Genomic DNA, 26,933 nt, shown 5'->3' with positions numbered 1-26,933 from the left:
CCTCACTTACTCCCTGTGTCCCCAAAGGGATGTTTTTGGGCAGAACCTACCAGCCAGATATGCCTGGAGTCTTCTTTCCCCAATCTCACTGTGCCCAGTTGCAAGGAAGCTGTTACTCGCCACCATCTTGTTCCCCCTCGCCCTGGCCCCCGCTAATTTACTGTCTATTACTTTGGGTTCACCCATTCTAGATCTTCCATACAGATATAGCCGTGCAACACGTAGCCTTTCATGACTGGGTTCTTTAACTTAGCTTAAGGTTCTCAAAGTTCATCCATGTTACAGCACGAATCAATACATCATTCCTTTTGATGGCTGAATTGTATTCCATGGCATGGCTGTGTATCATATTATTTATCTGTGCATCCATCATTGGACATTTGGGTTATCTATACCCATTGATGATTGTGAATAATACTGTTATGTACAAGTTGTTGTTTGAACCTTGTTTTTAGTCCTTTTAGGTGTATACCTTGCAGTTGAATTGGTGCATGTTATGTTTAACTTGTCGAAGCAGATTTATTACCAACAGGAAAAAAATATTTTGTAAGTTACTAAGTAATATCTTTATATCATAAAAATCAAATGGAACTGAAGTATGTGAGATTCAAGGAAAACAGTCCTATCTTTATTCCATCCTTCCAGCCTCACATCCCAATTCCCCTTGCTCGCAATTTGATTTGTGCCTTTTCTTTAGACTGTGTATGCATGTATATACTTACATATACAGTTTTTAAAAATGGTGTTATATTATCATATACTGTTTGTAGTCTGCTTTCTTCTACCCAAGAGGAAACTATTTTGTAAGTGTCCTTAGATGTTCTGACATTAGGATTCACCTCTTCCTATGGATACAAATAAATGCCTGTGCAATAGTCCATTGTTTGGATATATCAAAATTTATTCAGTCAGTGCCTTTTTGATGGGCCATCAGGTTGTTGCTGTGTTCTTTTGCTTTCACAAACAATACTGCCAGAACTTTCTTTTGTTTACATAGACCCGTGCACATAGGCAAATAAAGAGTTCTGAGAGGAACTTGGCTGGATAAAAGGAAATGAGTATTTTAAAATCATGGTAGGTATTCCACACTGCCCCAAAGTCTTGCCAATTTGTGTTCTTTCCAACAGTATCTGAGTGTCCATAGCCCCATGTCCTCACCCACACTGGATGTGTTCACTCTAAAATTTTATGGTATATCATTGTTTTAATTATATAAGCACCCATTTCTATCTTCATTTTTCAATCCTTTACTGTTGAGTTGTTTCTTTTTATTTTTTTCTCTTTTCTAGCCAAAGGATGGGCCTGGTCTGGCTGAAACATCTGCTCCAAGAAGCCCCTGGAAGCTGGTGACACTCGGGAAAAGTCCAGGTAGACGGAGCAGAAAGACAGTTCTAACCAAGTCCCTGACAACTCTTGGGGTGTGAGCACAGCAGGAACTCCTGACGTCACTCCAGAAGATGAGGGAAGCTTCCAGACCGTGTGGGCCACAGTGGTTGAGCATCACGTGGAGAAACATACTTGTGTCTAACCCTATGAGATGCTGTCTCTTAGCCATGCCCCCCAGCAATGTGCCCGATACACGTGCCCCAAAATCTAGGCCCAGGCAGGAGAAAGGCTTTGGCTAGGGAAGGACCCACTGGAAATAAAAACTTCAAGAAAGACAACCCCAGGAGCCTTGACAATCCTAAGACAGAGAAATTGGGACATAATGCTCTTTTGAATGGAGAAGGTGAGTCAAGAAGGTATCACACATCTCTCCAGGAAAAATACCCTTTGGGTGAAAAACACAAGAGCCCTTTCATAAAGCACTCAGAAAATCCTCCCACATCCCAGAGGATTGAGACCAAGTATGACATTATGCACACAGTGTGGGAGCGTGCTCACAGCGAGGCCATCTCAACAGCACCAGAGAAGAAAGCGGTGACCCTCCGGAGCAGCAAGTCTCTGAAGGGGAGGCATCTGTTCCAGGAAGTCACCCTGGCTGATCTGGAGTCTGGTCCAGAGAGTCAGGTGGGGTCTGTCCAAAGGGTCAGTTTGATTTGGGAAGCTTGAGTGATGCATGAATCTAGTGGGCCAAAGCTTGATTTTCGAGAGTCAAAGGATGTGATTGGGGGCAATTGCCTGTCGCCCAGATGGACAGGTAGGGTTGTAGGGAGCTGGCATGAAGTGGTCAATGAAGAGCCCCATTGTCCTGGGACCACCTCCATGAGCACTGTCAAGGCTTCTGTCTGGGATACCCAGCATGAAGGGCCCGAAGGGACTGGACACAAGCCAGGAGTAGAAGCAAGGGGTCCCCCCCAGGAGTGCTGCCTGGATCCTCCTTCCAAGGCTAAGGTTGAGCCCTTTGAATTCCAAGCACAAGCACATCCAGATGTGTCTCCTGTGCAGAAAGGGACCCTTACTGCACCTGCCAGTGAGGGTGACCAAAGGCTGGTCCAGATACCAGAGCCTGAAGTCAAAATGAGGAAAGCTGGTTTGATTGACCAGAGAATGGACAGATGGAGACGGCGGACTCTACCCCATGATGTGAAATTTGATGCATTTGGTTTCCTCACCCCAAAGAACTCATCGAAGGTGGAGGAGAGGCAGACTGATTATTTGACTCACACACCTGGTGCCTTAAAAAAACCTCAGTTATCCCCCAATAGCGTGGAGACCCAGGAGGTGAACCCAGGTGCTTTACAGGACCAGACTGTCTCAGTGGTAAAGCAAGGGTCACCTGTGGAACCCAAGACAATATTTTTTGCAGTAACCTATCAGATTCCTGATATTCAAAAGGCAAAGGGTGTTGTTATGTCAGGGCTTGACAACTTGCTGGAACATTCTAGAAAAGTCACTCCACCTTCCTCTCCTCATTCTTTCACACCAATTTTGGTTTCTCTTAACCATGAAGAGCCACTGGAGGCAGTGGGCAGTAAAAACTGGACTAAGGGAAGAGTGCATGAAAATGTAAGTGTTTCAAAAAATCTGAAGCTGACAGAGTGCCCATCATCTGTTGGGGACAAGATTCTGGAAACTTCTAGGGAAAAAGTCATCAATGTGGATGCTTTATGGTGTCATCCAGGATCCGAAGATGGCACTGGTTTTCAGAACAATTGGAAGGATACCAGGAGCAGGATGTCCCCTAGCAACACTGCTCCGAAAACTACCCCGACTTTGAAGAATCGTCCAAAGGATCTTGTCAGAAGGACAGAGGTGATCAGTGAGATGTTCCCAGGCAAGATCAAAGATGGCTACAGATTGAGTGTGCTGGACTGATGGCTGAGTACCAGGAGCTGTCTAACAAAGTCCCTGGCGAGGCTCAGGAGTGGAAGGAGAGCCGGACTTTGGTGCCCAGCAGCTCACCTTGGGAGAGGCCAGGTGGGGTGGGACAGAGGAGGAAGAGCCTGAAGGACACCTCCGAAGCAGAGGGTCTCCGGAAACAAGCTGCTCCAGAAACAAAGCACAGCTCTCCTAGTTCAGGCAGGCAGCCGGCAGAGACCCTAGGGGCAGCCACGAACACCAAAGCCAGCTCTCCTTTGTGGGCTCTGCCACGGGTGAATTCCTTCTGAGAGGTATCCAGGGGTCTCTTCTGTCCCTGAAGGCTCCAGGAAAAAGGCTTAGGAATTACAGAGGAAGACAACAATGCCTTTGCCAGTAAACATCACAATGCAAAGTGTCCAAACGACCCAGCTGAGTTGAAGAAGTCCTTTAGTCAGGAGGATCTGGGAGGGAGGGTCAGAGTGTCACCCAAATCACCCCCTGCTGACTGGAAGAAAGGGAGTCTGAGGAAATCCGCTGAGTGGATAGAGGAAGACATTGTGGCCCAGTGGGGAGACCACCCACATGACTGTGGCAGGTCGCCCATGGATGTCAAGAGGGCCTATTCAGAGAAGGGGCCCCCTACCATGATTCAAGATGGTCTGTCCATCATGCATGAAGCCAGAGAGAGGAGGAGAGAGCAGCCCAAAGAGAGACACAGCCTCCCGGGGGAGAGTTCAAAGGCCAAACTGGGGCCCTCCTGTTGGGAGTCAGGGACTCCAGATGGTCACAAGGTGAGTGAGAAGGCTCTTTGAATTTTGTCAAACATTGAGTAAACATCTAGGCCAGGGGTCTCAAGCTCAGATCTTATATGGGCCACATGGGTACATGTGTGAGTGGGGTCAGTGGGTGGGAGACTCCAGGGAGTTGTAGCCAATGGAGAGCTCATGCCCTTGGTGAAGGGGGCAACTGCCTGTTGGTTCCCTCTGGCTCTTGACACCTGAGAACAATGGCCTTGAGATGGGAGACCTCGTTTATTATAAAATCTTAAAATCTAGACTTTTATGTGTAATATGCAGGCCGAAGAAGATGTCTGCTGCTGCATACACCCCTGGGGGGCACCAGTTTCACACCTCTGGCCTAGAGTGATGCTAATGATAGGTGTCAGTGATAGCTTTATTGAGCTCCTTCTGTATACCATTCTGCTGGGTAGTGTTCATTATTATGTCCCCAGCATCCAGCTTCATCGTTGACATCTTGGGAACATTCAAGAAATATTTGTTGAGTGAGTGAATAGGTGGTCTTAGATGAGCCTCAGAAGAGGGCTCATAATAGTTTAGTTCTCACAGAAGCAGATCCTTGTAGGTAGTTTTTTTACTCCTTTTTTTTTTTTTTTTTTTTGGCTGGGGCTGGGTTTGAACCCGCCACCTCCGGCATATGGGACCGGCACCCTACCCGCTGAGCCACAGGCACCGCCCTGTAGGTAGTTTTTTTTAAGGGTGATTCCAGGAAGAACTAGCAGGGCAGTCGAGCAGGGAGGCAGGTGATATAGGGACCCCTGGGAGGCAGCATTAAATGTCTGTGGAGTTGTCCTATCCAAGGAGCAAGGGATCTGCAGTATGCATTTCCCAGTTCCTTCTGTCCTTGCTTGATGCTGGTTCTGGGGTTATTCACATTCAAACTCTTCCATCCTGGCTGGCACCATGTTAAATGGTTGAAAGAAAATCCTCGTACAGTAGGATACCTTTGGCACTGGTGTGTATTTGAGACTGACAATGTCTGTTGCAGATACAGTCATCTTCCTGTGCAGATCGATAAAATTGGAGGCTCAAAGAAGTTAGGTGACTTGTCCCAGGGCACACAGCAACAAGTGGCAAAGCTAATATTTGAACCCAGATCTGGTCTAACTCCCAAGAGGTAGTGGACCATTTTATAGTAGTCCACTCTAGTAGAAACCACAAAGGAAGGAATCTTTTGATCTCTGTTGGGAGATGGGACACTGTGAGCCAGGTCAGGGAATGATAGGATGCAGAGTGAGGCACTAGAGAAGGGGCCCAGGAAGGTGTCTTGGGGGAGAAGCTGGCTTGGGCGCAGCCTCGAGGGATACATGTGAATTTGGATGGGATAAGGGGAGTCGAAGGCTTTCAGAGCAGAGGCACAGGATACACAAAGCCTCGGAGATGGGAAGAAACATGGCATGTTCTGGAGGTCAAGTGCAAACTATCTTAGTGCACCCCACCCCACCCCGTGTGGTGTGGCATCCGCAAATTAGGGCCCAAATGCCACCTCTGCTGCCCCTTGCAGACTGAATGACTAAACGCAAGCCCTTCTACCTCCCTTGGCCCGAGTTTCCCATCTGTCAAAGAGAGCAGAGGTCCAGTCTGGAAACGGATGCTTTGGAAATAAACAATAGGATGTTGTTGGTCAAGATCATGAAATGAGGGTTTACCTAGAGTTAAAAGCAGGTAAGTGGTAGAGTTGGGCTTTGAAACTGTGTCTGTAGCAAGCACAGTTCAGACTGAGAAACCAGGCTCTGTAACAAGCACGTTCAGATCCTGCAGACTTGGTGTCTGAATCTCTACTCTGCCACTTGCCCACAGTGTGTGAAGCAGTCCCTTGGCTTCTGTGAGCCTTGAAGCAGTGAAGAAATACCAAGTACAGGCCTCCTGGGTGACCTGGGGAGGTTTTCACCTGTCCCCACCTCCAGCCTGTTATTGTGTGAACTGGGCTGACGGAGGAGGCTGCATCTTTTTGCCAGCACCTTGGTTAGGGCTGGCTGGCAGTGGGGGACTCAGGGTGCTGTGGAGAGGGCTGCCAGGGCTTGGCTCTGTCCTCCTGCTTGTCGTTGGATGCCTGCCTGAAGCACACAGGCCCCAGGAGTGCTGGTTGCCAGGGGATCTGTTTTCTCACCAAGGGATTGGAAAGACTTGGACCAGCTTCCCATTTCTCTCTTCTCTCCTGCCCAAAGATCTTTGGGTTTTGAGCCTAAAAAAGAAAAATGAAACTCTAACAAAACCACCAATACAGAAGTACAAAATGTTGATTATTAAAAATTCAAATCTTATAGGGGTATAGAAAATAAAGGGTGAGTGTTCTCCCACTTCCAGCCTCTCTTACTCTTTTTGATGTCCTTTGAGCCTTTCTTATTTTCAGTAGTTGCTTATCAATCATATGTATTTATAATGGCCATATTTTTCTATGGCAAAAGTAGTGAATGCTTATCTAATATTTAAAGTATGATAGAAGCTTATAGTTTAGGAAGCAGATCTCCTCCAAAGGATGATTATGGTGCACAGCTTGGGGAATACTCTTCTGGGCCCATTAATGGTACTTAACTATAGGTGATTTTGCCCCTGGGGCACATTTGGCAGTGTCTGGAGACATTTTTTCCATCACACCGTGGGTACAGGTTGCTGCCAGCATCTTGGGGGAGAAGCCAAGGATGCTTCTCCATATCCTATAATACCCTAACCACTACAAATGATTCAGTACCAAATGTCCAAAGTTGAGCAGTTGTCCGAGGTAGGGGCCTGGCTTTGTTAGTTTGGAAAGCTTCCTAGGAGAAGCTTCCTGTTTTCAGAGGATCTCTGCTGAAACCAAAGATTTTCTACCTGTCTGTTTTCATAAGATGGATCTTAGAAAGTTTTTGGATTTTTGCCTGCTTTATGGATATAGCATAAGTTAACCCTCCCCTGTGGGTGCTGTTTTTGATCTTTTGCTGTTATAAACCAGGTACATGCATCCCCTTGCACACCTGCACGTGCATCTGTGCATTCAGAATGGTGATGGCCTATTTAAGGGTGAACGTGGTTGTGATTTTTGCGGGATCGTAGTGGTGTGCCCTGCAGTGGGGCTGTACCATTCACATCCTCACCAGCAGTGTGCTCCAGGGCGCTTTGCCCTCAACCTTCCCCCTTGCATCAGATGTCTGGATGTTACCTGTCCCTCCCCCACTGCCCCATCACCTCTCAGTGTGGGCAGGTTTACTCACTCCTGTTCTGAGTGAGGAAGCATCTTGTTAGTTGTATGAGGCTATTTGCATTTCTTTCCTGTAACTCACATGCTTATGTTCCTCCTGTTTCCTTTTAGAACCTTGGTCCTTTTCTCATTGATTTTTTAGAATTCTTTATTAGGAGATGAACCGTTTGCAAATGTATGATTTGATTTCTCCCTGGAAATAGCCCTGGACTGTGGATCAGGCAGACCTGGAATTAAACCCTTCCAGTGTGATTCTGGGCATCTCAAAAGATCTCTCTTGAATCTCAGCTTCTGCATCTGTGGGAGGGGCTCCTGCCTGCTTCACAGACTTGTTGGAGACTTATCACAAGACAATTGTGTGCTCAAGCCCCTGACCCACGGGCTTGCGCGATAAAGAAATCAGAGGGAAGCACTTTGGGGTTAACCTCCACCCCTCTGTTTATTTAATGCATTTAATATGTGTACTGAACCTGTGCCAGGCCTTGTTCTGGGTGCTGGGGCTGCCAGGAAATGACCTAGCCATGGTCCAGCCCACCACTATCTCAGACTATGTGGCAGCTACTAGTCACCTGTGCTTATTAAATTTAAATTAGTTAAAATTAAAGATGATTAAAAATTCAGTTCTTCAGTCACCCTGGCCATATTCAAGCACTCTGAAAACACATGTGGCTCATGTGGACTGTGGAATATGCAGACACAGAATATCTCCACTGATTGCAGAACTTTCTAGTGGATGTCACTGGTCTGGTAGGTGGATAGGGAGGCCTCCAGCCAGTTAGTAGGTGAGATTGTTCATGAAGAGAGTGGTGGGTCCTGGGCAAAGAAGGGGTCTCATGGGAAGGGACTAGAAAGGTGTCTTTTGAATGACAGATAGGAACCAGCCAGGCTGAGATCCGCAGGGAGGTGGCAGGAGCAAGTGAAGATGTCCCAATATAGGGATTAGCTTGTTCCCCTGAATGCTCAAGGGCCCCCGGGATACAGGTTGCAGGCCCTTGCTGAGACTGAGAGATGGGGAGGGACCGAGCATGAGGACAGGCTGAGGGCACTAGGGAGTCCCCATAGGGCTTTGACCACCACAGCCATTACCTGTGTCCCAGAGAATGACCCCCTGTTGGCTGTCTTCTGAGTGTGAACTGAGGGGTGAGAGTGGAGGCAGGGAGGCCAGCACAGAGGTTGCCATCATCTTCAACGAGGTGACAGGGTTTGCACCAAGATGGTGACCTAACAGGTGGAGAGAAATGGAGGACTGGTAGCATTTTATTTTTCATATCAGCTTTATTAAGTTATAATTCATTTCCCATGTAAATCACCCATTTAAAATGTACATTTCAGTGGCTTTTAGTATATTCAGAGATTTGTGCAACCATCTGCTCTCTCAGTATTAGACCACCTTTATTCACCCCTTGGAAACCCCTACCCATTCATTAGGCTGTCACTCCGCATCCACCCTTATCCTCCTGTCCTTGGCACCCATTCATTTTTCTTTTTCTATCTCTGTGGATTTACTTATTTTGCACATTTCACATAAATGGAATCATATACTACGTGGGCCTTTGTGGCTGGCCCCTTTCCTATAATGCTATATAATGTTTTGAAGGTTCATCCATGCAGAAGCAAGGATCAGAACATCATTCCTTTTCATGGCTGAATTCTACCCCATCATTTGGGTGGAACACATTTCACCTGTCCATTCTTCTGTTGGTGGACATTTGGGTTGTTCCCGCTTTTGACTATTGTGAATAATGCTGCTGTGAACATCGATGTACAAATTTGGGGGTGATGTATGTTTTCATTTCTTTGTATGTACACCTAGAAGTGGAATTGCTGGGTCACATGGTAACTCTAGGTTTCACTTCTGAGGGACTGCCAGGTGGTCTTCCAAAGCAGCCACACTATTGTACATCCCTGCCAGTAGTGCCTGGGTTTCCAGCTGCTCTGCACCCTGACCAGCAGGTGTCCTCGTCCTGTGTTTTTTATTATAGCCATCCTGGTGGACTAGGTGTGAAGTCGTATCTTATCCTGGTTTTGATTTACATGTCCCTGATGGTTACTGATGTTGAATGAATGTCTTTTCACATGCCTATTGACCATTTGCATGTCTTTATTTGAATAATTTCTATTCAGATCTTTTATTCATTTTTAACTGGGTCCTTTGTCTTTATTATTGCAGTCATCATCATTCTTTATATATTCTGGATACAAGTGCCACATCAGACATATAATTTGCAGAAATTTTCCCCTGTTGAGGATTGTCCTTTCTTTTTTTTTTTTTTGAGACAGAGTCTCACTTTGTTGCCTTTGGTAGAGTGCTATGGCGTCATGGTTCACAGCAACCTCAAACTCTTAGACTCAAGTGATCCTCTTGCCTCAGCCTCCCAAGTAGCTGGGACTACTGGTGACAGCCATAGTGCCCGGCTATTTTTAGAAACAGGGTTTTGCTCTTGCTCAGGCTGGTCTTGAATTCCTGAGCTCAGGCAGTCACCTGCCTCAGCCTCTCAGAGTGCTGGGATGTGAGCCACTGCACCCGGCCCCTGAGAGTTGTCTTTTCACTTTCTTGTATAGGTACCCTTCAAGGTGTAAGATTTTAGTTTTGAAGTTAATTTTATCTATTTTTCTTTTATTGCTTATGTCTTTGGTGTCATACCTAAGAAACCATTGCATAATCTGAGATCATTAAGATTTATGCCTGTATTTTCTTATACAAATTTTCTAGTTTTACTATTATATTTAGATCTTTGATCCATTTGGAGTTTATTTTGGTGTTGGGTGTGAGGTTTGCAGCCTTTTTCTTTTTTAAGACAGAGTCTTGTTCTGTTGCCTGGGCTAGAGTATAGTGGTGCCATCATAGCTCACAACAACCTTGAATTCCTGGGCTCACGTGATCCTTCCGCCTCAGCCTCCTTAGTAGCTGGGACTACAGGTGCATGCCACGATGCCTGGCTAATATTTTTGTATTTTTTGTAGACATAGGGTCTCATTCTTCCTCGGGGTGGTCTTGAACTCCTGAGGACTGCCTTGTCCTCCCAAAGTGCTAGGATTACAGGCCTGAGCCACTACACCCTGCCTTGTAGCATGTTTTGAAGGGAGAATCTCAGCTTTGCTGATGGGGTGGAGAGCCTGGGGAGAATGGAGGGTGACCCTGGGGGCTTGACCTACCCAGCTGGGGGATGGACAAGTCATGAGAGGAGCAATTTTGGAGAAGAACCAAAAAGCCTGCTTTGTGCACTTGGATCTGAAATGAGTGTGAGCCACTGAGTGGAGATGTAGAGTGAGTAGTGGGCCCTGGAGTCTCACTCCCCTTGGAGTCTTAACACTGAGAGTCTGAAAGGGGGAGGTCAAAGTGATGTAGGTAGAATTTATTAAAAGCCTGTAAAGAGAGATCCCAGCAGGACTGACATAGCTGCAGAAGAAAAGGCTTTCTGGCTGGCCTGGGACATTTGGGAGGCTGATAAGGAACAGCCAGGAGTGTAGGAGAACTTTAAGTCCCCAGGGGGTCTTAATAGGTTAAGTATCCAGACAGAGGCCGTGAGGGAAGGGATCAAGAATGCAGCCTCGATCTTCCTGATGCTGTGTGTTTTTAACCAGAGGCTCCCCCACTCTGGGCCTCCCTTTCCTTGTCTGTGCAGGGAGAGCGTGAGGCCATATGTACTTGCCTGTGAATATTTCCCCAATATGTAGCTTAGTTAAAAAAAAAAAATCAAGATTCCGACTAGATGTATGAGGGGTACCATCCTGTTCCTCAGTGCTTTCTCTGTATATCTGTATATGTGCACTTGTGTGTTTGGATGAATGGAAAGACGATTAAAGTAAGGTTAAAGGAGCATTACCACTGCAGAGTGAAGCTGACTCACGTTACGAAGGGCACCCCACATTCCAGAGGTGGAGGGGTCTGGGTGAGCCGAGCCAGAGCCCCAGGACTCGCGCACGTCTGTCCCCTGGTGGCTGTACTGTGTCACTCACTGTCTGGGACTCTTCTTACCTGGTCTCCCACCAACCCTAGAAGCTGGGTACTTATTATTGTTCCTTTCTCAGATGATTGAAGCTCAGAGAAGTTAAAGCTGTCACCTGAGGTCACACAGTTATTAGTAGCAGAGGCTGGGCCACTTGTACCCAGAGCTGCTGCCCCTACATGTCTCCTCCAATCATTAAGGTTGGGGGTTCTCTGGCAGTTTAATTTTCTTCTTTGCCCTTTTGGTACACAAGGGGTTTTCTCAGTGTGATGTAATTTTTCTTTCAGTTAGAAAGCCCTGGTGTGAGTGAGAAAGCCCCTGGTGAAGTTCTTTTCTTGTGTCCTATGTCCCAGTTGCTGCCTCGGGACCTGGAGAAGGAGAATGTCATCCAGGACAGTGAGCACCCGCCCTGGCACATGAGCCCTGCGGCCTTGGGTCCCCGAAGAAGCCACAGCTTCTCTAAGGACAAGAGGAGTGGGCCCTTTGTGGTGAGTGATGCCAAATGGCTGGAGAAGAACTGGAACACGCTGCTGGTTGGGCACCGCTATGAATGTAGCCGCGGGGAGAGTTGGGCCAAGGGGATGAGGGGCTCGAGGGCCGGCAGGTAATTCTCCAAGAGTCTGGCGTTGCCTGATTAGCTGTGCTGTGGTTCTTCAATGTGGAGGGTGTTTGATGGCTCTGCTGAAGAAGCCTCTGTCCTCCTGTTTCTAGCCCAACAGGGAGAGGTATCCCCAGCTGCCCAGCATGGAGTGGTTACCAGGACATACGCTGGCATCTGAACCCCTGGTTTTGAATTCTCGCACTGCGTGTCCTGTCATCCTCTTTCAGGCATTTACTTAATTTCTCCATACTTTAGTTTCTTCATCTTTTTGTTTTCCTTTTAAAGAGTAAGAGTCTTGCTCTGTTGTCTAGACTGGAGTGCAGTGGTGTCATCATAGTTCACTGCAACCTCTAGCTCCTGGGCTCAAGTGATGCTCCTACCTCAGTCTCTTAAAACACTGGGATTACAGGCATGCACCACTGTGTGCGGCTAACTAAAAATAATATTTTTAAAAAAGATAAATGCTATATAGCTCAGGCTGTCTTAAACTTCTGGCCTCAAGAGATCCTTCTGCCTCAGCCTCCCAAAAGGAGCCACCCCACCCAAACAGCACCTTGATTGCTATTTCTCTAGCTCTGTCATGAGGATAGAGTGAAATCGTGTATAGGGTCCACCACATAGCAGTGTGCTCAGTAACCGATAGTTGTAGAGGTAAATAGGAGGCAGGAGAAAGATAATTCTAGAGCCAGATTGCCTGGGTTCAAGTCCTAGATCTTCACACATTCATGTGTGACCTTGGCCGGCCTCTGATCTCAGCTTCCTCATCTGTAAAATGGAGATGATGACAGGATCTATTTCACAGGGCTGATGTGGAGCTCAGATGAGAGAATGCGTGATCCAGGGCACCAGTACCCTAATTATTGTTTGTGTTATTGGTGTTATACTGTTTTTGTTTTTGAATCTCTATCTGGCCGTTGCTTAGCTCTGTCTCCCTGGAGTGCACTTCCTCCCTTGTAGCCTGTTTCCTTGCTTGTAAAGGAGGTGGGTACAAGCAGGGTCCTCTGGGAACCTCAGTGCACCCGAGTGAGTTCTGGGGCCTCACTACCTCCGATGATGTTCTCTTTTTCCTGGACTTTAATCTCATGCTACTTGGAGATCTGGTGAGTTTGTACTTGCTCATGAAGTCCTTTCTGGCCCCAGGTCACAAGTGGGGACATCTAAGACAGGTGGCTGGCTTCTAAGGAGGTGATGTCCCTTCTGTTCATGAGGGCCTCTTTGATTACTCAGTAGCGTGCATCTCAGGGAGACCTGGGCCTAAAGAGACCCTATGTGTTGGAGCCGTGGGATCCATGGCCGTGGATGAGAAACTTTTCTTTCCTTATCCTCACTTTCCTTCTCTTTAAAGTGGGGGTTGAGAAGATGGCCTTGGCGGGGTTTGTGCTAGGATTAATGTAGAATGGCCACAACAGAGCTTGACCATGGAGGTAGGGTGACAGGGCAGGGAGGAACTCAGACCTTAGACCTAAGTGAGATGTCTGCTGTGCAGTCCGAGAAGTTTTCTCAAGGGTCTGTTTCCAGCCACAGACTCACACACAGATTTGAAACCTGTCTGGTCTTTTTGCTAAAGTTTCCCTTCCACTGATTTCTTTCTTTTTTTCCATTCCCTCTCAGGTGGCACCAACTCAGCTTATCTGATTGTCCTTGAACTTTTGTGTGTGTATGTGTGTGTGTAGACAAAGGTGATGGGGAAGAAAGCATTTAAAACCTGTCTTTTTAGAGTCTCTGCTTGCTGGCATCCTCCCCGGCTACCCAGCTCCTCCTCTTTCTCTCTCTGTCATTAAGGAGCCTTTGTCCTTGCAGTCCTGGGTGGCTTGCCATGGCTTTCTCCTGGCCTCTGAGGCCCCAGCCCTACTGCTGCCTGCTTGGTTTCCTCTCCCTGACCCCAAGCCCCTGAGGTGGGTGGGTGCAGGGACACGGCAGGAACCTGATAAGCCTGGTGCCTCAGACCTCATCTCCCTGCTGTTAGGACTCATGCCTGCATTTCTGGGGGTGACCACAAGGAGGACGTGTGATGTCTTCCTAGGGCAGTGGTTCTCAACCTTCCCAATGCTGCGACCCTTTAATACAGTTCCTCATTTTGTGGTGACCCCCAACCATAAAATCATTTTTGTACACCTGTATTTGTATGGGGTGTATGTGATGGTTTTAGGCGACTCCTGTGAAAGGGTTGTTCCACCCCCAAAGTGGTCGCGACCCACAGGTTGAGAACCGCTGTAGTGGCTCCAAGAGCTCAACAGGGAGAGACCCTAGCTCTGCATTCTGGAAGCTGAAAGAAGTGACTTCAATTTCCAGCTGTGCCACCATGTGACCTTGGGCATATGACTTAATGGATCTCACTGAGCCAAGATGGATCTCAGTTTTTTCCTCTGTGAGATGATGATGGTCCTATCTGACTTAAAGAGTATTTTCATGGGCAGCAAATGAGATCAGCCAGCATCTAGTAAATTCTTGATTAATGCTCAAGCCGTGGTGGTAGCTTTTTCTTCTTTTTCCCCTTCCCATTTCTCCTTTCCTTCCTCCTCTTCCTCCCTTCTTTCCCTCCTTCTCTCCCCTCACTTTTTTCTCACTTATTCAATTCCGTCTTTATCAATGGTGAAACTGAGGCCCAGGGAGAGAAGCTAGCATAGCCAGGGTGACCCACCAGTTGAAGGCTGGCTGTCCCTGCTTCTTTGGAAGGCCATCAGGCTTGGTTCCTGCACCTCATGAAGGGATTGAGGGAATTCACTGAGAAATGTCTGCCCGGCTCACACCTGTAGACTCACACCTGTAATCTTAGTACTCTGGGAGGTTGAGGTGGGAAGATCACTTGAGCCTAGGAGTGCAAGGCTGCCATGAGCTATGGTTGTGCCACTGCACTCTTTCCTAAGTGAAAGATAGACCCTATCTCAAAAAAAAAAAAAAAGTTATCTGCTATTATTCCCATCATTGCTTTGATTAGAGACTTTATGTTGTTGGTTTCCAATTTAGGTTCAGGTTTATCTTTATTTTTTTCTCTCTCTTTTTTTTTTTGTTGGAGATTCATTGAGGGTACAATAAGCCAGGTTACACTGATTGCAATTGTTAGGTAAAGTCCCTCTTGCAATCATGTCTTGCCCCCAGAAAGTGTGGCACACACCAAGGCCCCACCCCCCTCTCTCCATCCCTCTTTCTGCTTTTCCTCCCACCCCGACCTTAATTGTCATGAATTGTCCTCATATCAAAATTAAGTACATAGGAGTCATGCTTCTCCATTCTTGTGACGCTTTACTAAGAATAATGTCTTCCACTTCCATCCAGGTTAATACGAAGGATGTAAAGTCTCCATTTTTTTAATGGCTGAATAGTATTCCATGGTATACATATACCACAGCTTGTTAATCCATTCCTGGGTTGGTGGGCACTTAGGCTGTTTGCACATTTTGGCGATTGTAAATTGAGCTGCAATAAACAGTCTAGTACAAGTGTCCTTAAGATAAAAGGATTTTTTTCCTTCTGGGTAGATGCCCGGTAATCGGATTGCAGGATCAAATGGGAGGTCCAGCTTGAGTGCTTTGAGGTTTCTCCATACTTCCTTCCAGAAAGGTTGTACTGGTTTGCAGTCCCACCAGCAGTGTAAAAGTGTTCCCTTCTCTCCACATCCACGCCAGCATCTGCAGTTTTGAGATTTTGTGATGTGGGCCAATCTCACTGAGGTTAGATGATCTCTCAGGGTTGTTTTGATTTGCATTTCTCTAATATATAGAGATGATGAACTTTTTTTCATGTTTGTTAGCCATTCGTCTGTCTTTAGAGAAGGTTCTATTCATGTCTCTTGCCCATTGATATATGGGATTGTTGGCTTTTTTCATGTGGATTAATTTGAGTTCTCTATAGATCCTAGTTATCAAGCTTTTGTCTGATTCAAAATATGCAAATATCCTTTCCCATTGTGTAGGTTGTCTCTTTGCTTTGGTTGTTGTCTCTTTAGCTGTACAGAAGCTTTTCAGTTTAATGAAGTCCCATTTGTTGACTTTTGTTGTTGCAATTGCCATGGCAGTCTTCTTCATGAAGTCTTTCCCCAGGCCAATATCGTCCAGTGTTTTTCCTTTGGTTTCTTTGAGGATTTTTATTGTTTCATGCCTTAAATTTAAGTCCTTTATCCATTTTGAATCAATTTTTGTGAGTGGGGAAAGGTGTGGTTCCAGTTTCAGTCTTTTACATGTAGACTCCAGTTCTCCCAACACCATTTATTGAATAGGGAGTCTTTCCCCCAAGCTATGTTCTTGTTTGGTTTATCGAAGATTAAGTGGTTGTAAGATGTTAGTTTCATTTCTTGGTTTTCTATTCGATTCCAAGTGTCTATGTCTCTGTTTTTGTGCCAGTACCATGCTGTCTTGACCACTATGGCTATGTAGTACAGACTAAAATCTGCTGTGCTGATGCCCCCAGCTCTATTTTTATTCTAAGAACTGCCTTAGCTATACGGGGTTTTCTCTGGTTCCATACAAAATGCAGAATGATTTTTTCCAAATCTTGAAAGTACAATGTTGGTATTTTGATAGGAATGGCATTGAATAGGTAGATTGCTTTGGGAAGTATAGACATTTTAACAATGTTGATTCTTCCCATCCATGTGAGCATGGTGTGTTCTTCCATTTGTTAATATCCTCTGCTATTTCCTTTCTAAGGATTTCATAATTTTCTTTATAGAGGTCCTTCACCTCCTTCATTAGGTATATTCCTAGGTATTTCATTTTCTTTGAAACTATGGTTAAGGCAGTTGTGTCTTTAATTAGCTTCTCATCTTGACTGTTATTGGCGTATACCAAGGCTACTGACTTGTGGACATTGATTTTATATCCTGAAACATTACTGTATTTTTTGATGACTTCTAGGAGTCTTGTGGTTGAGTCTTTGGGGTTCTCTAAGTATAAGATCATGTCATCGCGGGTGGCGCCTGTGGCTCAGTCGGTAAGGCGCCGGCCCCATATACCCGAGGGTGGCGGGTTCAAACCCGGCCCCGGCCAAACTGCAACCAAAAAATAGCCGGGCGCTGTGGCGGGCACCTGTAGTCCCAGCTACTCGGGAGGCTGAGGCAAGAGAATTGCTTAAGCCCAGGAGTTGGAGGTTGCTGTGAGCTGTGTGAGGCCACGGCACTCTACTGAGGGCCATAAAGTGAGACTCTGTCTCTACAAAAAAAAAAAAAAAAAAAAAAAAAAAAAAAGATCATGTCATCAGCAAAGAGGGAGAGTTTGACCTCCTCTGTTCCCATTTGGATTCCCTTTATTTCCTTGTCTTGCCTAATTGTATTGACTAGAATTTCCAGCACTACGTTGAATAGTAAAAGTGACAGAGGACAACCTTGTCTGGTTCCAGTTCTAAGAGGAAAAGCTTTCAGTTTTACTCCATTCAGTAAAATATTAGCTGTGGGTTTGTCATAGATAGCTTCAATCAGTTTTAGAAATGTGCCACCTATGCCTATACTCTTCAGTGTTCTAATTAGAAAAGGATGCTGGATTTTATCAAATGCTTTTTCTGCATCTATTGAGAGGATCATATGATCTTTATTTTTGCCTCTGTTAATATGTTGGATAACGTTTATGGAGTTGCATATCTTAAACCAGCCTTGCATCCCTGGGATGAAGCCTACTTGATCATGATGAATGACTTTTTTGATGATAAGCTGTAATCTATTGGCTAGGATTTTGTTGAGAATTTTTGCACCAATATTCATGAGTGAGATTGGTCTGAAATTCTCCTTTTGGGTTTCGTCTTTTCCTAGTTTTGGTATCAAGGTGATATTTGCTTCATAGAATGTGTTGCGAAGATTCCTTCTTCCTCAATTTTTTGGAATAATTTCTGCAGTACAGGAATAAGCTCTTCCTTAAAGGTTTGATAGAATTCTGGTGTGAAGCCATCTGGACCAGGGCATTTTTTGGTTGGAAGCTTTTTATTGTTTCTTTAATCTCAGTGCTTGAAATTGGTCTGTTCAGGAGGTCTATTTCTTCCTGGCTAAGTCTAGGGAGAGGGTGTGATTCCAAATATTGATCCATTTCCTTCACATTGTCAAATTTCTGGGCATAGAGTTTCTGGTAGTATTCAGAGATGATCTCTTGTATCTCTGTGGGTCAGTTGTTATTTCCCCTTTATCATTTCTGATTGAGGTTACTACAGATTTTACTTCTCTATTTCTCGTTAGTCTGGCCAACGGTTTATCTATTTTATTTTTTAAAAAAACCAACTCCTTGTTTCATTAATTTTCTGAATGATTCTTTTGTTTTCAATGTCATTGATCTCTGATTTGATTTTGGATATTTCTTTTCTTCTACTGAGTTTAGGCTTAGATTGTTCTTCTTTTTCCAGTTGAATAAGATGGCTTGTGAGTTTGTTGATGTGCTCTCTTTCTGTTTTTTTGAATGTAGGCATCTAACGTGATAAATTTTCCTCTCAAAACTGCTTTTGCAGTATCCCACAGGTTTTAGTAGCTTGTGTCTTCATTGTTGTTATGCTCAAGAAAGTTAATTTTTCCTGTTTTATTTCTTCCTGCACCCATCTGTTATTCAACAGAAGACTGTTTAATTTCCATGCCTTTGGGTGGGGTCGAGCGTTTTTGTTAGAGTTGAATTCCACCTTTAGTGCCTTATGGTCTGAAAAGATACAAGGTAAAATTTCAATTCTTTTGATTCTGTTGATATTTGTTTTGTGTCCCAGGATATGATCAATTTTGGAGAATGTTCCATGGCGTGATGGGAAGAATGTATATTCTTTATCTTTGGGGTGGAGTGTTCTATATGCGTCTATCAAGCACAGTTGTTCCAGGGTCTCATTTAAATTTCTTATATCTTTGTTTAATTACTCTTTAGAGGTTCTGTCTAGCTCTGTAAGAGGAGCGTTAAAGTCCCCTGTTGTTATGGTATTATCAGATATCATATTGCTCAGTCTGAGTAAGGTCTGTTTCAAGAATCTGGAAGCATTTAAATTGGGTGCATAGATATTTAGAATTGAAATGTCTTCTTGTTGTATTTTTCCCTTGACCAATATAAAGTGACCATCTTTGTCTTTTTTGACTTTAGTTGCTTTAAATCCACATGTATCTGAAAATAAGATTGCAACTCCTCTTTTCTTCTGAATTCCATTTGCCTGAAAAATTGTCTTCCAACCCTTGACTCGGAGCTTTAATTTGTCTTTTGAAGCCAGGTGTGTTTCTTGCAGACAGAAAATGGATGGCTTGTGTTTTTTAATCCAGTCAACCAATCTATGTCTCTTCAGTGGGGTATTCAAGCCATTAACATTTATTGAGATAATTGATAAGTGTGGTAGTATTCTATTCGTCTTATTTGGTGAGAGTCCATTGCTTAGTTTTATCTTTTGCATCAGTGTGGAGGTTAGGTTCTGTCCTTTCATTTCTGAGTTCTTACTTTGCTACTGATCCATTGTGGTGGTCAGTGTGCAGAACAGGTTGAAGCATTTCCTGTAGAGCTGGTCTTGTTGTGGCAAATTTCCTCAATGTTTGTATATCCGTAAATGATTTGATTTCTCCATCAATTTCGAAGCTTAGCTTAGCAGGGTACAGAATTCTGGGCTGGAAATTGTTCTGTTTAAGTAGATTAAAGGTAGATGACCATTGTCTTCTTGCTTGGAAAGTTTCATTAGAGAAGTCTGTGGTCACTCTGATGGATTTGCCCCTGTAGGTCAACTGGCGCTTACTCCTGGCAGCTTGCAGAATCTTTTCTTTAGTCTTGACTTTGGACAGGTTCATCACAATGTGTCTTGGAGAAGCTCAGTTAGAGTTGAGGCGACCTGGGGTCCGATAGCCCTCTGAAAGCAGTGTGTCAGAATCTTTGGTGATATTTGGGAAATTTTCTTGTATGATATTCTCTAGTATGGCTTCCATTCCTCTGGGGCATTCTTCTTCCCCTTCTGGAATTCCTATAACTCGTATGTTGGGACGCTTCATAAAGTCCCATAATTCTGACAGTGAACGTTCTGCTTTCTCTCTCTTCTTTTCTGCCTCATTTACTATCTGAGTTATCTCAAAAACTTTGTCTTCTACCTCTGAAATTCTTTCTTCTGCATGGTCTAACCTGTTGCTGATACTTTCCATTGCATCTTTAAGTTCCCTGATTGACTGTTTCATTTCCTTCAGCTCTGCTATATCCTTTTTATATTCTTCATATCGTTCGTCTCTGATTTGATTCTGTTTTTGGATTTCCTTTTGGTTATTTTCCACTTTATTAGCAGTTTCCTTCATTGTTTCCATCATTTCTTTCATTGTTTTCAACATGTGTATTCTAAATTCCCTTTCTGTCATTCCTAACATTTCTGTATAGGTGGAATCCTCTGCAGTAGCTACCTCATGGTCCCTTGGCGGGGTTGTTCTGGACTGGTTCTTCATGGTGCCTGGAGTTTTCTGCTGATTCTTGCTCATGGGTGATTTCTTTAATCTGTTTCCTTGCCCTAATTTTCGTTTCACTTCCTCTTGCTCTTTAAGTTCTCGTGCCTGTGGAAGTTTCGGGCGGGTTTAGATGGATTGAACACACGCGACCACTTGCCGGTTTTCCACTGTTTTAGTCCTCCTCTTGGGGTCCAGAAGTCTCTCGCTGACTCCCTATATCCTCTCAGGGGTGATGATAGGCAGATCCCACCAGCCAGAGATGCCTGGAGTCCTATATCCCCAGACTCACGGTGCCCAGATGCAAGGAAGCTGTTTCTCAGCTGCCATCTTGCTCCGCCTCCGACATCTTTGTTTCTATTTCTTTTTTACCTCTTAATCTTTTTATTAAATCATAACTGTGTACATTAATGCATTTATGGGGTACAGTATTCTGATTTTATATACCATTTGGAATGCTTACATCAAACTGGTTAACATAACCTTCACTTCACTTAATTATTGTGTTAAGACATTTATACTCTCCGCTTAACCAATTCATAATTGTCAAGTCATGGAAGCAGCCCAAGTGCCCATCAACTCAAGAATGGATTAACAAATTGTGGTATATGTATATGATGGAATATTATGCAGCCTAAAAAAAAGATGGAGACTTGACCTCTTCTATGTTTACATGGATGGAACTGGAACATATTCTTCTTAGTAAAGTATCTCAAGAATGGAAGAAAAACTATCCAGTGTATTCAGTACTATTATGAAATCAATATATAATCACCCACGCTTTCATATGAAAGATAAAACACAACTATAGTCCCCAGTGAAGGAGGGAAGAGAAGGAGGGGAGGGAGGAGGTTGGTGAAAGGAGAGTAATGGGTGGGACCTCACCTATGGTGTATATTGCAAGGGTACATGTCAAATCTATTAAGAGTAGAGTATAATTAACTTTGTTTCTTTTATTCACTGTTCTACCTCAAATGCCTAAGACGTAGTAGGTGTTCTGTAAATATTTGTTGAATGCATAAATGGTGATTTTTTTCTTCCTGAGCTTGGTCTTCTATCCATTTACTGAGTAAGTGGAGGGTTTGAGGGTATGGAGGAGTTGTGATTATGGTCTTGTTTTATTTAGGGAATGTATTAGTTTCTCAGGGCTGCTGCGACAATTTACCACAAACCAGGTGGCATAATACTACAGAAAATTATTCTCTCACGTTCTGGAGGCCAAAAGTCTGAAGTCAAGGTGTCCTCCAAAGGCTCTGGGGAAGAACTCTTCCTTGCCTCTTGTAGCCTGTGGTGGTTGCCAGCTATCCTTGGCATTCCTTGGCTTATGGAAGTATAACTCCATTTTCTGCCTCTGTCTTCTCATGGTATCTTCCCTGTGTACGTGTCTATGTGTCCAAATTTTCTCCTTTTTGTAAGAGTACCAGTCATTGAATTAGCAACTACTCTTAATTCAACAAGACCCCATCTTAACTTGATTACATCTGCAAAGACCCTATTTCCAAAAAAGGTCATATTCACAAAATCTGGTGGACCGGACATTAATTTTGGAGCTGGACACTACTCAATCCAGTATAAGAGCACTGTAGAGAGTGTCAAGTATGAGAATGTCTTGGATTCTATGCTGGTATATATCAGGATTTCTCAGCCTTGGTACTATTGACATTTTAAACATGGGAGTTTGGTGTTGGAGGGGCTGTTCTGTGCCTTCTGGGATGTATATCAGAATTCCTGATCTCTACCCATTAGATACCAGTAGCACACCATATCCGCAAGTGAAAATAACCAAAGAAAGTTTCCAAACATTGCCAAATGTCTGTGGGGAAGCAAAATTGTCACTGCAAGAGAACCACTGATATACAGTTCTGACAATTAAATTTGTGAACGCATCCTAGAAAAAGTGCTACATATCTCCTTGCTGAGTATCCCTATGGTCACCTTCCAAGTACTCCCCTTGGGGAGCTATACACTGATGCCAGCACCTAGTCTACCCTTCACCTTGTTCTTATGTTGGCAGCACTGTACAAACAACTCAGTAAGGTTTCATAACCTTGGTATATTAGTGTCTCACAGCTGTGTTTGAATTGACATGTAGTGGTGTCTTGCTGAGTGACATTCGTTATTTTTGCTTATTTTTGTGTGCCATGCAATGGTAGCTCTGATGGTCATTCCGGAAAAAGAGTTCCAAAATTGCTGGTGGACCTAGTGTGGACTAGGGGCTGGCATTGGTGCATAGCTTCCCAAAGGGAGTACTTCAGTGGTGACTGTAATAATTGATATTCAGGAATGTAGCACTTTTTCTAGGACGAGTTCATGAACATAATTGATAGACCTCATACAAGTGTAAAAGTCAGTTTTTTAGACCTCCGTCTTTTAAAAGAATATTCTTTGGGGGCGGTGCCTGTGGCTCAGTGGGGAGGGCGCTGGCCCCATATACCGAGGGTGGCAGGTTCAAACCCAGCCCCCACCAAACCGCAAGAAAAAAATAGTGGGCAACTGTAGCCACAGCTTACTCCAGAGGCTGAGACAAGAGAATCGCCTAAGCCCAGGAGTTGGAGGTTGCTGTGAGCTGTGTGATGCCACGGCACTCTACTGAGGGCCATAAAGTGAGACTCTGTCTCTACAAAAAAAAAAAAAAATTCTTTGGATAATATTTTAAGTTTTAAACCCAACTGTATGCAAGTTAGAAATGATACTTTAAATGTCAGGATTGCCCCTGTTGTTCTCACAGTATTGACACATTTGCCGTGGAAATAACCCAATTTCCTGGAGGGTAAGGACCAGGCCTGTCTGATTCATCATGGTATCCCCAGGGCCTGGAACAATTTAATAGTAATTATAATCATAGCAATATACTATTAAGTACTCTACATGTATTATCTCATTCACATAGTAAGTGCTCAATAAGTATTTTTAGAATGAATACTGAGTACATGCATGATTATAAGCTTTTATTTCTGGGAAGAAGCAAGAAAGTAATATTTGCTAAAGAGAAGGGAACTTCCTTCCATTGATTCTCTTCTTTGGATTCAGAGGTATTTTGATTGTTATATAAGCACTGATACCATGATAGATATAATTAGCACCCGCACTGAATTATGTTACCTCCCTGTTTTCCTATGTGCTGATTTTCTGGTCTGAGGATGCTATGCTAAACCAGACAGCCGTGGTCTTTGCCCTTTGGAAAATCCTCTCTGGAGTTAGCTACGTTACACAAAGGCTTACCTCTGTCAGGAGAGGACACTAGAGGCAACACTAAAATGGAAAGTGCCATTTGTTGTCCTGTAATAGATTCTACTTTTATACCAAGTTATCTACTGGAAATTTTTTCTAACAATAACTCATTTTTCTCTTTTTAGGACCACTGAAGCCAGAAATAACTATATCCTACATTGCTGTTGCAACAATATTCGTTAACAGTGGACTATCATTAAAAACGGAGGTACTATCACCGGTGGGGCACATGAAAAGCAGGGAGAAAAATTTAATTTGTACTTGAAATTTCACGGTCCTTTCATAAAGGCAGTTATAGCTATAATTAGCTATAATCTGAAGGTTTCCCTGTGACAGAAGATAACTTGGACTTCAGGTTATCTTGAAGGACTTGTAGCGTTGTGTGCAAAGGACTTTTATTTCATTTCTACATGTGCACATTATAAAAACTTTATGGTTGGCAGCATGGACCCTGAGGATGTGGTTATAATGAGTATGTTTTTAATACATGATTGAACTGAAGCATTTTCATGTCTTCCTACCCTGGTGACTACTGTGCTTGGGCACATTTGAGCTGTTGTTTAGTTGTGGTTTTTATAACTTCTGTGGATCTATCTTTTTTCCCCAGGACCCATGCTGTTCAAATAATGCTTATTTTGTCATAACTTTTAATAATTTTTATTTTAAAAATATCCTTCCTTAGCATGTCTATTAATAAATAATTAATAATTAACTAATTAATTTAAATATTGGTATTTTTTCATGCCAAGTCCAAATCTCATATAGACAATATGGATAATGTTATTTACTGATCCAGGTTTCACTGAACCTAGGCTTTTCTTGGAAGTAAAGAAATCTAAATATTTTTTCACATGGGAGAGAAAAATAAGTAGATCTTAAGAGTCTCTTTTGACTTACAATAGAAGAAAAAAGAGAAGAAATAACCATTTGCTTTTGAAGAAATTACATAAAGTTATTCTAATGGGCTTATTCTTATGTAGATAGGGAAATTTTACTGTAAGAAGGATATTTTTTGAAAATGGTTTTAAAACTTAACATTCTGGCTCAGCATTATTCATTCTGGTTCATTGTGATTTGAATGAACACTAATTTAGTTACCTTTTCCTTAGATCACCCTAGTAGCAAGATGGAAAAAATATTATTTTATTGAATTTATGTATTCTGTATATTGATATGAATCTTTTTGGGGGAGTTTTTTTGATACATGTAGGATTAGTGTGTAGTGTCTACAACTGATGAATTTTGTTTCAGGAATTGTAAGTATTCTTACTAATTACTGCTCTTCTGGAAAAACTGGAATAAGATGGGATTTCCTAAATATGTCAAATCCCAGTTTTTGTAAAGAGTATTGATATGAGAGGACCATGATTAGTGGTTATTGGGTACAAGCTTTTTCTGTCAATACCCGAGTTCTAATATTGGTTCTCCAATGTGAGGCAGAGTGATGCAGGAGGATAGTTACTGGGAGGTCTTCCTGCTGCACTTGGCTTATGTTCTTTGTGGAACAGCTGCCTCTAAGTCCTCTTCTTGGGACGTTGCTCAAACTACGTCCCCTGGTGGCTGCTTAATGGCTACAGCTGTTACTTATGACATAGGAAAGCTGGCAAGAGACTTGATTTCTCTCCTTCACTTCTTACTTAACACTATTCTGTAAAGCAGCCAACTTTGTGGGATGTAGGAATTAAAGAAGGAAGAATGTCACAGCTTTCAGCATTTCTCTGAGGACCAACTTCTTTTGTAAGCACCTAAGAAACATTCCGAGTCATCCCACTAATTTGGATGTAATGATGAAGTGCCTTGATCTCCTGGTTTATCATGGTATCTAAGTAACCATCAAAGCCATTTCCTCCATCAAAGGCCCTTTCAGACTAATATGTTAAGTCATTTTCATGTAAGTACCATGAGCTAAATTGTGCCACTGGAGCTCCCATCAAGTCATTTTCAAAAGCCATTTAACTTAAGATGTCCTAGATTGCATCATTGTATTAAGTCATCTCTAAGCTCTACTAATTTCCTGGGTAACCTAACTTACAAATTAGAAGATAGTAATCTTGTTATTTGTTTTCTAGGTAGTAATCCTAAATTAATTGCAGCATGGACTATGATTTGTGTATCTTATGAGGTCTTAGGATAGTGGATTTTTGCATACAGAAGACTGTAAATTATTATTGAATTAAGTTTATTTGGAAGCATTTATGTTGATCTTATTCAAGTTTATTTATATTGAATGTTTCTACAGTATTACTCATACGTTGATTTAATGATGTGTATTCTAAAATTTGTTTCGCTTATTTGTAAAAATTATAAAGGACACTGTACTAATGTAATGCTACATCTTCAGTTTTATGACAGTTGATAATTCATTTTTGAAATACCTGTTGAAATTGGTTTCTGAGATTATGTTTTGTTTTATAAGGTCACATTTAAAATTTATTTTACATTTAGCTAACTTCAAACCTACAGTTTCAGAAGGTTTGTCACATAACAGACTGTGGTAGGGGCCATTCATTTAAATACATACCAATTAAGCGCCATGGCTACAGGCACTAGGCTTGGCCCTGGGAATGGAAACTAAGATGAGCAGGAGACTCAAGGCCTGAAAATGGGTCCTGAGTGGGGCAGAATATATACATGTTTCTTTATTTTTCTAAACAGAGTATTTTTTTTAAATCTCATTAGTTGAAAAGTAAATATGGCAAATTCTTAACTTGGGTTTACGCTGCTTGTTTCAAGCCCAGAGCTATGAGCCTGACTCTCAGAAAGTGAATCAGTTGAAGTCAAATAAGGGTTAGGAAGGAAATTGGTATGTAATGAAAATATTCCTATGCCCCAGTCAGAGCCCTGGCTTTAAGCAATTCTTGATGCTGTCAGTGAGACTCTGGTATAATCAGTACAGTATATGGAGTGTCTCCTTAAGTTTATTTTAATGGAATTTGACCTGTTTTACATGTGAATAAACAAACTGTTATGCAGAGGCAACTTTTCCATCATTCCTGATGGCATTTATTTATGGTCCTAAATTCTACCCAGGTTTATGAAATAAATAGTATCATATGGAATAATCCTATTTTGGATTTTATAGAGTTTAGTTGCTTCTTCTTTTCCATTGTTACTGGATCTCATCTTTATGGTTGTATAAAGAAGACATGGAAAAGATACTACATTGTTTTTTTCTTTAAGTCATGAAAACCTTTATAGAAACACTTTCCTTTTGTTGAAGAAGCCCCTCATGGCCTACTATGGTAGGTTGTTGAGACTCATTTTGCTAAGTCCTTTACCACATTCTGATGCAATATCAATTTCTAATTATCATTTATTAAGTCAGCTAGCATTTTCTATCTACATTGTAGTTTTTATAACATTTTTCTGATTATAAAAGTGATATTTACTAATTATGGAAAGATTAGAAAGAATACTTGTTATTAACATTCATGTGATTTTTAGTCCTTTTTAAGATTAGAAAGAATAATTGTTATTAACATTCATGTGTTTTTTAGTCCTTTTTTCTAAATATCATTTTTTTTTTATTGTTGGGAATTCATTGAAGGTACAAAGAACCACGTTACATTAATTGCATTTGTTA

General features: G+C 42.9%; 1 protein-coding gene across 5 annotated transcripts in view; it reads left to right on the top strand.

Annotated features, from left to right (window-relative positions):
• LOC128579338 (uncharacterized protein KIAA1671-like) overlaps window positions 1–26,933 on the top strand; it is a 41,990-nt gene that overhangs the window by 11,190 nt on the left and 3,867 nt on the right. For 2 of the 5 annotated variants that reach the window (XM_053581486.1, XM_053581482.1), the window contains 2 exons: window positions 1,290–4,034; window positions 11,522–11,656. In XM_053581486.1, coding sequence (XP_053437461.1) covers window positions 1,290–1,424 — 135 coding nt within the window. In that variant the 3' untranslated portion in view covers window positions 1,425–4,034; window positions 11,522–11,656. Of the gene's footprint in view, window positions 1–453; window positions 547–888; window positions 1,075–1,289; window positions 4,035–11,521; window positions 11,657–23,475; window positions 23,559–26,933 lie in introns of those variants that run through there. The other 3 variants (XM_053581484.1, XM_053581481.1, XM_053581485.1) reach the window with 3 other exon arrangements.

The sequence above is a fragment of the Nycticebus coucang genome, unplaced genomic scaffold (genome assembly GCF_027406575.1).
Source record: "Nycticebus coucang isolate mNycCou1 unplaced genomic scaffold, mNycCou1.pri scaffold_46, whole genome shotgun sequence".
In the NCBI taxonomy this organism is placed as follows: Eukaryota; Metazoa; Chordata; class Mammalia; order Primates; family Lorisidae; genus Nycticebus; species Nycticebus coucang.
This window is presented reverse-complemented; position numbering and strand designations above follow the sequence as displayed.